This window comes from Sminthopsis crassicaudata, chromosome 5 (genome assembly GCF_048593235.1).
Source record: "Sminthopsis crassicaudata isolate SCR6 chromosome 5, ASM4859323v1, whole genome shotgun sequence".
NCBI classification, from domain to species: Eukaryota; Metazoa; Chordata; class Mammalia; order Dasyuromorphia; family Dasyuridae; genus Sminthopsis; species Sminthopsis crassicaudata.
In genome coordinates, this window is record NC_133621.1 from 52289173 (window position 1) to 52302866 (window position 13694).

General features: G+C 38.4%; 1 protein-coding gene across 1 annotated transcript in view; it reads right to left on the reverse strand.

The window, feature by feature from the left end:
* RSU1 (Ras suppressor protein 1) overlaps positions 1-13694 on the reverse strand; it is a 211490-nt gene that overhangs the window by 158940 nt on the left and 38856 nt on the right. The window contains exon 4 of the mRNA XM_074266676.1: positions 4866-4986. Coding sequence (XP_074122777.1) covers positions 4866-4986 — 121 coding nt within the window. The remainder of the gene's footprint in view (positions 1-4865; positions 4987-13694) is intronic.

Sequence of the window (13694 nt, forward strand, 5' to 3'; positions counted from 1 at the left end):
CCTAAATTGCAAGTTCTGCTCAGTTTGGGGTTTTTTGTTTGCTTTTTTTTTTTTTTTTTTTTATTTAAATTCAAAAGCAACCTATTCTAAAAACTAAAACTCTGAAATCCACCATTTGAATGGTGAATAGCCATCCCTCCTGCATATGGGAGGCCCACAAGCCTGGCTGGCCACTACCGCAGAAGCCCAACTTCCAAGGCTGGAGACGGGCTGCTAGGAAGCCCGGCAGCCTGTCTTGCAGATGGATGGTTGCTGTTTAACCAAATGCTTGCGCTGTACTGTGAAGAGAAGAGAGAGCCAAAGCAGTCGGTGAGGATGCCCACCAGTCGCAGCTGCAGCCTGCAAAAGCTGCAGATGGAATGGTCAGGTAGGCAAGATGTCCTCTCTGAAGGCGGGCTGAGGGATTGTACTGGTTTAGGGACATATCTGACCAAGAACTGGCTCAGGGACGAGCATGCCAAGTCCTGGGCTTGATCATAGGTTGAGAAGGTCCTTTCTTGGATGTCACCTAATCCAGATCCCTCATTTTACAAATAAACTAGGGCCAAGAAGAGCTAAATGGGTTTGCCAAAAGGTAGCTAGTTCTCGGTTGTATGGAACTGGACCCCAGTGCTCTAAAAAAGGAGCAAAAAGAAAGAAAAGATGGTAATGAAGTAGGATTATAATCACTGCTAAGGCTCAAAGGAAAGGTAGTATGTGGAGGAAGGGAAGACGGCCCTATCCTCAAGGCTTAATACTCATATAGGATAAGGAGAAGTCCCCATAATGTAAGAGAGGTCTTTGGGAAGAGGGATTTTAGAGAACAAAGATCGCATTAGTTCTCTAGCTAAATGGGGCAGAAATACTTAAGAAGTCCTTTTGGTGTTGGAGAAAGTGACCTGGGGAGGGAGTATAGGGCCTCCTAGCTTCAGTGACTATGCAGGGAGTGGACAATAGAGCTTTTTAGATGATTATACATTTTTTAAAAAGTTTTTTAAACGTACAGGATGGTCTCCAAATCTCTACAATCATAAGCCTCTGTCACAGGTATTCTTAATTTTAACTGACATTTAGAAGCTTGTTTCATTAATATTCTAATAACTGTTTCAATATAATTTGTTTCCTTTGTAGCCTTATGTGTTATATTTTATGCTGAGAATGGCTCCAAAGGTTTTAATCAACAGGCTTCCCAACAGGCCCCCTAAAAAGTTAAAAACCCCTATTCTAACAAATGTGCTAGAGAAAGACCACAAATAGAAGCTGGGTTTGTGAGTCAGTCACCTTCAAACATACCCCAAAGCAGACTCATACAGTGACTTCGACAACATATCCTATATAGTCTGGGGCTAGCTGACTTTGCTATGCTAAGCAGAGCTTCTTAAGCTTTTTCCACTGATGATGCCTTTTTGCCAGAAATTTTTACATGACCCCAAATATGCAGATCAAACATTTAGTGAATTAATTAATTGTAATCATTAAATAAATCATTATTTCACAATCCCCACATTCAGTTAGGGCACCTTATATATGGTTGTGACCCACAGTTTAAGAAGCTGGGTGTTATAGGACCATTTAACTCATATGCCCAAATACAGGATGAGAACTTTCAAAAAAAGAAATTTATACTTTTGAGGACCCAGCGGAGACATTCCAGTCTTATTTCAGGCTTCTCCTGGAGATAAAGATTTCATCTCTACTTCCTTCACAAGATTTACAACTTCTGTAAAGTCCTTTGCAATTGGGCTCTAGATGACCTCTCCAGGGTTATTTTACATTGTTCTCCCTTACACACACCCTTGCTTCACCTGAACCATTTTGCAACTCCTCCCAAACCTGGTTTTCTGTGTTCTGTTTCTCCCCCTTTCTAGGATTCAATTTACCTCCCCACACACCCCCTGTGCTTGAAATGCTCTCCCTCCTGACCTCTGCCTTCTAGAAGCTTAACTTCCTTACAGGAAATTTTTCTTGATTTCCTTTAGTTGTTAATGCTCCCTCCCTTCATACTGTATTTTTTTCTAACAAGATGATGGTTGGTGATGATGGGACCTTGGAAGCCATTTGGTCTAACTTGTTCATTTTACACGTAAGAAAACCGAGACTAAAGAAGTGACCAAGGACAAACAGGGAGTGGGCATCACAGGTAAGCTCTGGATCTAGAGCCTCCCAGGCCACTTTCTATTGGATCATTCAGAACCCTAATTTCCTGAATGGCAGGAACGCTTCAGTTTTGGTCCAAGTATTTCCAGCTTTTACTACAGTGCTTCTAGAATTAAACTGTATTTATTTCCCATCTCCTCCTGTCCCCCTCTGGCTCCTTAAACTCTGCCAATATTGATGCTGTTTTCACTTGTCCTCCCAAAGTTTTGTGCACCTCATGGAATTCAATTTGGCATCCTCTCTGATTCCCTCCAAGGGCTTCTGGGACTCATACCACCTCATGAAGCCTTCTTGGCTTCACGCACAGGAGGCAATGATTTTTCTCACCTCCCAATGACCTACAAATATCTCTTGGCACAAAATCCATGAGTGCTTAATATCACAGTTAGCAAAAGTTTATTTAAGTATGCAGGGCTTTGCCTTCTTTAAACAAACTGCATTTCAGTATGTTGGATGACTGCAAAATAAAATCCTATTTATCTAGGATACATGAGAAATGTTCTTTAAGGTTCATTAAGACACAAATCCATAACCTACATTTATTTCTAAGAACTAGAAGTCCATCTTTACAAAAAATTGGAAAAAGAAAACAAATTATAATTGCACCCAGTTTCATATTTATTTTCACAATTCAGAACGTAGTCAGGATCTATACCTATACTACTTTGAAGGTCAATGGCCTGAGCATCAATTATCACTGTTCGATAGATACTATGAAAATTGCTGTTGGTTTCAGTTCTTTTTCAATCTAGATAAAGATGAGCTTGCTATATCATGATATAGGCTTTATAAATTTCTAGGGCATGCCTGATTTTCTATTGTTGCTTCTATCTCAAAAGAAGGACTTAACACCATTTGAAAAGGAAGAGATACATTTCTTATTAAAACCTGTCCTAAATTCCCTTCCACAGCTCAAGGGTTTTGTTCCCCCTTGGAAAACTCCTTCTTTGTCTTTAAAATTCTAAATATAGTTTTAATTAATTAATATTAATTAATAAAATATTAAAAGTGAAAAACAAGCAATTACAGAGAGAGTAACTAACAAACTCCAAACAAAGAAAAAGTGGAAAAATGTGTTCCAAACTCACTAAAACAAGGTACTTACATATCTCTTTTTAACCAATCTTCTTAAACCAACTCAATGAATCCACTAAATTGTAACTAATTTCAGGGGTTTTGTTTTGGGGTGTAGATTTGTAATGGAACTGGGATAGGGAACTTCTGGTGAAGAAACTTCTTCCACTTAGGAACATCAGCAATTTATCTGTAATGTATAATCTTAGAAAGCTGCCTGTGGAATGGGAGGAAGTGAAGAAAGAAAAAATGAAAATAGAAGCTAGAAAGGAAGGGAAAAAGAGAGAGAGAGAGAGAGAAAAAAACAAGGAGGGAGGGAGGGAAAGAAAGAAGAGGGGGAAAGAGAGAAAAAGAAGATAGGGAGAAATGGGAAAAAAAAGGAAGGGAGAAGGAAAGAAGAAAAATTTGTGTTGGATTTTTTTTGGCCCACTTTACTTCTTTCTTACTTTACTCCAACACCCTTCTCCTACTACAGGACAGAGATAGATATTTTTTCAAAAACAAGAGGCCCAAAAGAATGCCCACCCTGCATCACCTTTAAGCTCTGCTCCTTTTTCAGACAACACAGAAAAGAGATGTGAGCAGATTTTGTAGGGTTTATTTTCCTTTCACAATTACAATTCCATCCAGAAATAAAGAAATCCTACAACTAAATACATTGTGTAAGGAAACAGAGGTAAACAAACAAACAAAAACAACAACAACAAATCAATGAATTCCATGAATGAAGTGATTTTTATTATTACTTCACATGAAATTTATATTTTATCTGGAGAGTTTCTATTGTCTTTTTTCTGAAACCCTCAACTTAACTAATCCGTTTAGTGGCTATCTCATTTCAGATTACCACAAACAGCGAATAATACCTTAAACAGTTTTGTTTAATATATGGAAGTGACCTAGAAGTTGAATACCCAAACTTTGAATACCCAAGCTTCTTAATAAAGCCAAGTGATGTTATGGAGATCCTCCTGGCCTACTTGTTATGAGGCTTGGATCTAGTTCCTGTCTGGGCCAGGGTCACACTAGAACTGAGTGACCAAAGGCAAATCAGCTTGCCTATCCCAGCCCCCAATGGTTTACTTATGAAAGGTAGAAAATCCCCTTTGTTGTATTGTCTATCTCAGAGGTTATTTCAAGTATATGAAATCCAAAGAAAACTATAGAGCTACGACAGTGAAAGCTTATTCCTAATCTCATGTGCAGGAAGAACATACTCTTCACTTCTATAGCCTCTCTCGTGGGAATGTTGTAAGCATTTATGAGGCAGTGAGTGGTAAAATGGCTCCTATGATCCTTAGTAAAAGTAAAGAATACACCATTTTTTATTTTCAAAAAAATTCAGCTTTGTTACTACCACCTCCAAAGCTCCTGATCAACCCCCAAGGTAGAGTAACATTGTACATTAGCATCTTGATCATGCCTAAGAGAAATAAAATTTTATTAGGGGGAAAAATATAGTAAAATATTTCTATCACTGTACCCACTAATTAACTTCTCAATTAGCTACCAAGGAAATGCATACCAAGTGAGCCTTTTTCCAAAGGCTGGATTAGAGCAATAAACCCTTAAAAATAAAACTTTCTAAATGGGAGATGCAATAGGCCTTGTGAATGTCATCCCTTAATAGCTCTCCCCCTTCTCTGAGTACGCACCCAAGGTTCAGGTGTTTGAGTTTCTGGAGGCTGCTGATCTGTGTGGGCAGCTCTTCAATTTGATTATTGAAAAAGTTCAGTACTTCCAGATTCTTCAGTTCTGCCACGTTTGGAGGCACAGCTGTGGAAACAAAATGTTGAGCGTGAACACAGATACCTGACTTCCAGCAAGGCTGCCAGCAACACATTTTTTTTTTTTTTTTTTTGGAATGAAAGAGATGTGACTCCAGAATGACCATCTCTTTCACATGTAACTGTCTGTTACCATCACTTCTGCCTGTGCATCCTCCAAGAAATAATCTCCCACTTAGGAGCTGTGCAAATATCCATTCTCGCAAAATATGCTTAACAAACATAGATGGCGTAGAAGAGATAGGGAGGAAGGTACCGAAAAATGCAAAATACTTGCACCACAAGTGTACTACTGTGCCAGAAATACAGAGCCAGCTGAATGAACACTCGGGAACCTTGTACAAGCATACTTTTTCTCTCTTCGCTAATGATTTTTTTTTTTTAAATTAATAACGTAAGGGCTTTCCTAAAAAGAAAGAGCAGAAGTCCAAATCCCCTTCTGGGAGGATGATCCATGCACCTGACTATTTAAATAATCTAACATCACAATAGCTGTCTGCTTAACACTGCTCTAAAGCACAACAATTTAAGTTCCATCTTAAATGATGAACCATTCAACTAGGCCAGTTTTCTGATTTTCTCCTGGGTAAAAGATTATGATCAATACACACAAAAAAAGGTTACATCAGATTAGCAACAGATCAATGCATGGTTATTATCTAGAAATATGAAAAACCAACTCAGCAGCACGATATGAATGCTATTGTGCCGATCAAAGGTCTCAGGAAAACACTAAGGACCTGAAGGGTATATTTTGAATACAGATTAAAAACAAAACAAAAAATAAATCTAAAATCAACTACAAAGATGCTTAAAATAATAACAAAAAAACCCAATAAAGATGATAATGGCTGACATTTTAAGGTTTATAGAGTATTTTACACATGTTATCTCTAATGCTTATGACAACCCAGTGACAACAATCCTACTATTATTATTTTGATTTTTGAAGACTCAAAAAGATTCTTCTGAAGTCACATAGTTAATGACATTCCAGAGTTACACAGCTCAATAAATGTTTGAGGCAAGATTTGAAATGAATTTTTCCTGATTCTAAGTCCAGCAACAGCACCTTACCAATGAATAAATGAACTAGTTATTAGTCCCAGTGGTCCAATCGAGGGACATCAAGAATTTCTGGCCTCATTCCCACCTAAGCATTGGTATTCATGAAACCTCCATAAATGGGCAAGAAAGTGTGAAATCTGCCTGTGCTACTATAGTGAGTTAAAAAAAAAAAAAAAAACAACAAAACAGTGACTAACTACAGACAGAGAAAGAAAGGCAGAGAGATAAAGTGACAGAGAGATAGAGACTGAAGAAAACAGTAATTGGCATTATTGAGAAGTTCTCACTAGCTCTTCCACACTTAGCAAAGTCCCAGCAGGAATGAAGTTCAAGGTGGTGAAAGCACCTGGGGTGTAAAGTATAGCACCAGAACTTTCTGTAAGTTTCATTCTCATATTCACCGTCTGGTTTCTTTTAGAGGGAGAAAAGGTTTGGTAGAAGGAAAGAGGATGTTTGTCTTTGGCACCCAAAACTATAGAAGAATCAGTGTGGGATTAACTACACAAAAAGAAAAGGAAGATCATGTTCTCAGGAGCCAAGGGTCCAATTCTGGATTTTGTTCCTGACATAGCTGGTGCCTGACTTGGTCAATTTTAATGGAAAATCTAGGGGTTTGGGAGGTGTTATTTCAAATCTTGATTTGATATTGACCTTTTATATTATTGACTTTGTATACAATTCTGATAGAGAAAGCACCATTTGGGATGTGGCCAAAGTAACAAAGAAGCCCACAGGATTCAATCTCCTTCACTTTGTGATAACTCACCACAACAAAGCTAACTTAAAACAATATTTAATTGCAAGCTTTGTATAAATTAGGCACTTAATAAACGTGTCAGCTGAGTAGCTTCCTTATCTATTAACAAGAAATTATCTAACATACATGTTTTTTAATAAAGCCCTCTGAAGTACTGTACCAAAGACCTCCTATTATGTGCTATGTGTCCTTTAGCTATTACTTAAGCTCTTTCACAGCACTCCTATTAGTATTAAGAACAATAAGGAAAGTTAGTGAAACCAAAAGAAAATGATGATCTCTATTTAGCCACAAACCACGAATAATGCAGCCAGAATCATTGCTGTTTTCCAAAAGTCCCTCTGCCAATACAATTAAATGCTGGTCTGAAGGTATTGCCTTTTTTGACAGGATGAGAGATTATTTCACTCTCCTTGCTAAATCAGTCCAATTTAAAACCACAAATTATGCTAAATGTGATTTAGGGCTTTGTTTTGTGGACACAAACAATAACCTTCCATTCAATTTACTAGAGCATGCCTAGCCATTTGGAATGCAAAGAATTGTGTGCTCAGGATTCCATTTCATCTGTAAAGAAACTCTTCCCCCCAGACCACAGGACCAACACAATATTCTGTCCCAACTATGAAATGTATTTCTTAGCCACCATAAAAGTCAAATTATGTTAATCTTCAAGCTTGAATTTTATAAGTATCATTTTTATAAGTAGCAATGCCTTAACAAATCTATCATTGCTCAGTCATGTCTGACTCTTGGTGACCCTATTTGGGATTTTCTTGGCAAAGACACTGGAGAGGTTTGCCATTTCCTTCTCCACCTCATTTTACAGATGAGAAAACTCCTCGTCCATGTGTCCAAAGTCATAGAGGTATGTGGTAGAACCAAGGCTCTTCTAACTCCAAGTTCTTTCTAATCATCAGAAATCATTCTGATAATTTTCCTTCAAGGCTCAATTCAAGTTATGACCCCACCACATAACCAAGCTATTAGCATGTCTCTCCCTTCCCTTCCCCCCACAAAAATTCTAAGAGCATTCTGAACTTTACTCATCTTTTTTTTACCACAATTTTTGTATTGTTTCTGTGTGTGTGTGTGTGTGTGTGTGTGTGTGTGTGTGTGTGTGTGTGTGTATCTATATCATATCCCTTCAGTAGAATGTACGCTCCCAGAGGATGCAGACTATTTTGTTTCTGTCTTGTTATGCACAGTGCCTTGCACAAAATGGACATTGATATATGACTACTGAGGTGAATTAGTAGAAAGTATTATGAAAGGGAAGATGAGAAATAATTATGTTTTAAAAGCAAGGAACAAAGACTGTATGGCATTAGATGTAGTTTAGACAAAATCTGGCTTTGTCTACAGAAAGGCAGCCGGTTCACAGATATGCATCACATAAGCAAAACAAAACAAAACAAAACAAAACAAAACAAAATGGATTTTGTCTAATTTTGACATGAGCTTTTATAAAGATTACTGTGAAAATCTGGTGCTGATAATCTGAAGATGTTTCTAGAATATGCAAGAAAAAATTATCAAGAAGAAAAAACTTTAAGGTACAAATTACTGTTCAAATGTAAACCTTACACAGAGCACTCATTTGGAAATAAATGTCCCCCAGCAGCTGATTCGGTGTTTGTTTCGGTACCAAAAGGTGTACAGAACTCTTAAACATGAAGCAATGAGACAAAGAATTGGTGCACTCCCTAAAACAAGCGAGTTAAAGCCAAGTCATGGAATGGACAATATTTTTTTAAATGGAATATGGGCACAGAGGACTTAACCATTTCCAAAGCATACAATACATTGTTCTTGCTGCTCTCACTATCTGGCCACTGGAGAATAATCTCTCTCGATACAGAGGAGAAAGGCCTGTCATGGTTGTCATGTTATTTTTGGAGGTGATGTATAATAAGGTGACTTATACCATGATTGTAACTTGCCCTGGCCACTTAATTCAGTTTACCAAACATTTTAAAAATATCTCTAAGAAAAACTGTGTGCTATGCACCTGAGACAGAAAGAAAAATGTTACATCACCCACCCTGCAGGAACTTATATTCTACTACAAGGTGGGATAGAGACACAAAGGAAAACACAGGAGAAATCCAGACATGAGAAGAAAGACATTTTTCCATGAGAAGAAACCGAGAAGGTTTCGTGGTAAGATAGTACATGAGCCATCAAGGATCACATACCATGACTTGGGTGGGAGGGGGGGGAGCGGCGAAGGGGGGGGGGTTAATTGCTACAGAAGGCCATCTGCACCATAAAAACCTTGGGATCCAAGTTTTGCCTTCTTTTTGTTTTAGGTCTAAAATGTCATATCTAAGAATCAAATCTTGACACTACTTCTGAAGTCTGTTACATATTAAGTATGGTGTGACAATTTTTAGAGATCCTTCATAGGCAAAGAAGCATAAACACTAGGAGGGGGAGAATGGGGCTGCCTATTCCCTTATCCCATGAGTTCTCTGAGGCAAGAAGCTGAAATACAACCAGTCTACAGATCAGGCTGGTGAGTGAGAACTTGTGGTCCAAGTGGAAAACACTCTGATCCTAGTCTCATTTGTTATTCCGAAATAAAATATTTCTTCTTTCATAGGAGTCCTAATTCTAATGACTTCTCTGTTAATTATTTTCTATTCTCTACATAATTTGTAAATAAGTGTTTGTACATTGTTTCCCCCATTAGGCTGGGAGATCCTTGAGGATAGGAATCGTCTTTTGCCTCTTTTTGTGACCCCAGCACTTAGCATAGTTCCTAACACATAGCCGATGCTTAATAAATGTTTACTGATCGAGACTGATTATGACTTATAAATCAGTCATGTTTTAAAGATATACTAAGATTTTATGCTTAGCAAATATGCTAAGAAATGTCCAATAGAGCAGAGACTGTAAAAATTATAAAGAACACTTTATCCAACCCTGCCATGTTCCCCAAACAGTGCACATCTATTACAAAAAAGGTGGAAAGCTTTTTGTTCCCCATTCTGAAAGAATAAAGACTGAGAATTTTTTTTAAAATGATAGAAACAATCACAAATATTATGCCCAAAGTTTGGGAGACTTTACATTAGACTAGATGAAAACTCATGGTTATTAATCCATTGACAAAGGAAGAAAGATTTAAAGAGTAACATAGAATGCTCAAATTATTTTTTTTAAAAATAATTTAAACATTTCTCAGAAACCCTCTATCTAGCCAATTCCTTTCATTTAACATGAGAAACTGAGGCTTAAACGGATTGCCCAGAGTCACACAAATTATAAACTGGATTTCAGGATTATGGACTCAAATCCTCTATTCTTTCCACTTTGCTTAAAGAGGCATCAACAAACTAAAACCTAACATAATTTGCACAGTGCCTGGCACACAGTAGGTACTCAATACTGACTTACTGATTCACAAAAGGCACCATCAAAGCCCGCTAACAAGACAACCCTTTACTGACCATCTCTGGGAGTTGCCTATTGAGTTTGGCTGTTGGTAGAATTTTTTTCTTTGAATCAGATTTGTACTTCCAATGGTACAGGGAACACTTCCATGACTAGAAACCATGTTTGTCTCTGGCCCTGTTCTGCAACTTAGAGAATTGCCTGGAGCCCTGAGAGGTTCCATGACTGCCAAAGTCTCATGGCATTTATGTGTCAAGAGCTCTTTTTGACTCTTAACTTCAGCTCCCTTCATTATGTCACAAGGATGAGAAATAAAAACTCCATGTGGTTAACATACCCACTCTTACATTTCTATTTCCAAGGCCCTGGCTACTGAAAATAACCATTTTTCAGATCAAATTCTGCTTTCACAGTCACTTGTAGAGAAACCAAGTAGATGCCAGCAAAAATGCAGCAAACACTGAAGAAAAGTCATGAAAAAAGCCCAGATTTGTTGAATCCAAATCAGTCACTTAGCAGCAAATTCATCATAGCCAACTGCTGTCACATTATGAGGTGGCACTCATTCCCCAAGCCATGTGGCAGCTCTGAGGAAGGATGGGTAACAGCAGTGGCAAACAGGCTAACTTGGCAAAGTGGGGAGGTGTTTGAGAGAAGGCATCCCGCAGCCCGCGAGGCAGAGGGCCCGAGCTGCAGAGAGGCAGGCGCGAGCGGCAGCAAGCTGCTAAAAGGACGGACGTAGCATGAGGGCAAGATGAGCACCAAGGCAGGGCTGATGAGCAGGGTTTATACCTGCAGGAGAATGCCCTCTTCAAGTGGCAAAGGATAATCACAGGGCAGGGGCTTCAAGGCTATGCCGTCTCTTAAAAACGGCATCTCCTCATGCTAAGAAGTCAAAAGCCATATTGATGCAATAGGGTACCAGGGGCAGGTGAGCCCCGCATGCTATTCCAAGAGAGGAGCAGGGCCACCTTTCAGCAATGCATATAAGCAGGGCTCCCCTTTCAGGTTCAAGGATCACCAAATCAAAAATCTGAAAGTGAAAAAAGCTCTGGAGAACAAGTCCCAAAGGGTCAAACACTGACCTCCCTGGCTGCCCCTAAGTCCCAATTAAAGTCTCACCACTTAATGAAGACTTGCCCAGGACCCCTTCATTTTACTGCCATCCCTCTGTTATTTCCTATGTAGCTTCTTATCTGACTTTGTTTTCATGCCTCCCCCATTAGATTAAAAGCTTTTTGCCTCTTTTTGTATCCCTACCACTTAGCATAGTAGCTACTTAACAAATGTCTATTGACTGATTACCCTGGAACACTCCAGAATGTGGCTTGAACCAGATGTTAAAAATAATTGGAAAACATTTTATAAAATAAAGTAAAATAGAACAAAAATAATATTAATATACCATTGTCTATGTCAAAAGATGGCCCACAGGAATTCTCATATGTGGTTTAGCAGTCCCATTTCTATTTAACAACACAAATCTAATCCAACTTTATCATTTTAAGGAATGATGAGGAAACATAGATAAGGAAATGGAGGCCCAGATGATAAGCTTCAAGATCAGGATTTGAACCCAAGGTCTCTGACTCCAGAGTCAATGCTTAGTGCACAGATCTACACAGGGCTTAGGAGTAGTTTAGAATCAACCCTGAAAAAGGACCATAATCCCAATCACTACTAAGAAAAAGTAGGAAAAGAATGTCTTAGAGTGGAGTAAACTCAAGGAGAGGAGCAAAGTCTCATTATACAACATTTTTTATGCAATATGTATTGACTGTCCAACACTAAGTAATATTGTACATTTTTAAAATTACGTGCTAATTATGTAGATGCCAATCATTTGAGCAAATTAGAAATTTTAGCCATGAATACCTTAAACATGCATATCCCCCAAGGGTCTATTCTTGGGCCTCTTCTCTTCTCATTTTAAGTTCCCTCCCCTAAGATATCTCTTCTGCATCCAGGGCCTCAATCACATCGCTACAGATCAGACTGAAATCTGTAGGTACATCCCCAACCACTTCCCAGTTCTGTATTTCCAACCCCATCTGCAGAACATTCCCCTCAATGGCCCAACTCTATTTCCATAGCGAACTTGGTCATGTACCCCAGCAGGTCTGCCCCTCCTTCCTTCTCCCACTGAAGGCAACATCCACTCCCCAATAGCCCACACTGCTCCATCACCAACTCTTCCCTTTTCAGTTTAACCCCATCATCTTATCATTTATTTCCTAAGCCACATTCATTCTATCTTTGCAATACCTTTTTCACTGATCCCCTTTTGGGTCCATTACCACTGGTAATCAATTGCCTCAGTCTTTTTTGCCCGGACTGCTGTGACAGACTCCCTCCCTTCTCCATTGCATCCTTCACACGAAGACATCGATCTGTTCATATGCCCCTTCTCCAAGCTAAGGCTTGGAGGGTTTCTATAGTCTCTTGACCTTGAGAGTCTACAATCTGCAATCCAGGGATCTTTCCACTATACAGAACTGATTCATTAGACAATGTTTTGTAGCAAGTGATGGGATTTTAATTTTTAACTGTAATTTTGCTGCTCTAACAGAAAAAAAAAAAAAAGAGAGAACTTGAGTTTGATTTTGTCTGCTCCAAAAGTTGCTTCCCTGCCAAGACCTAAGAGAAGCAATTCAAATCACATGACCAGTGAGCAAATTCCCAAGGACATCAGTCATACTCAAATGACAGGCTGAATTTCCATCTTTTCTAGAGAGAATTCATCTTAGATGAAATCTTCAGTCCAGAGGGGTCACGTTAGCCCAATGGCTCAATGCTTGTACAGTTTCAATGAATTACATATACAGAATATAGACATCATTATTTATATACACAAATAAGAGTTTGAGTGCTTCAGGTATCAGGTATGAATATATACAGGAAGAAACATTTTCTTTCAAATTAGTCTTATTTTTTACAATTTTGCTTTATAAAGCTATAATCCCTGATAGCTCATGCTTCTACAGACCTAAGGATGAATAATATAAAAGAAAAGTTCTGAATACACACACACACACACACACACACACATATATGTGTATATATATACACATATATATATATACACAAATACATATATGTACATATATATTTAGAATAGTAAATACAGAAAAATATATATAATGTTTAGAAAAGTATGTGTGTATATACACACACAAACATATATACATACATACAGAGAGAGAGAGAGAGAGAGAGAGAGAGAGAGAGAGAGAGAGAGAGAGAGAGAGAGAGAGAGAGAGAGAGAGAGAGAGAGAGAGAGAGAGAGAGAGAGAGAGAGAGAGAGAGAGAGAGAGAGAGAGAGAGAGAGAGAGAGAGAGAGAGAGAGAGAGAGAGAGAGAGAGAGAGAGATTGAGATTTAAAGTCTCTTAATCAATAACTGGAGACTCAGGATAGCAACAAATGGTTATTTCATCCCATCAAGCAGCCACACTTACTTTTGAACAATAGGT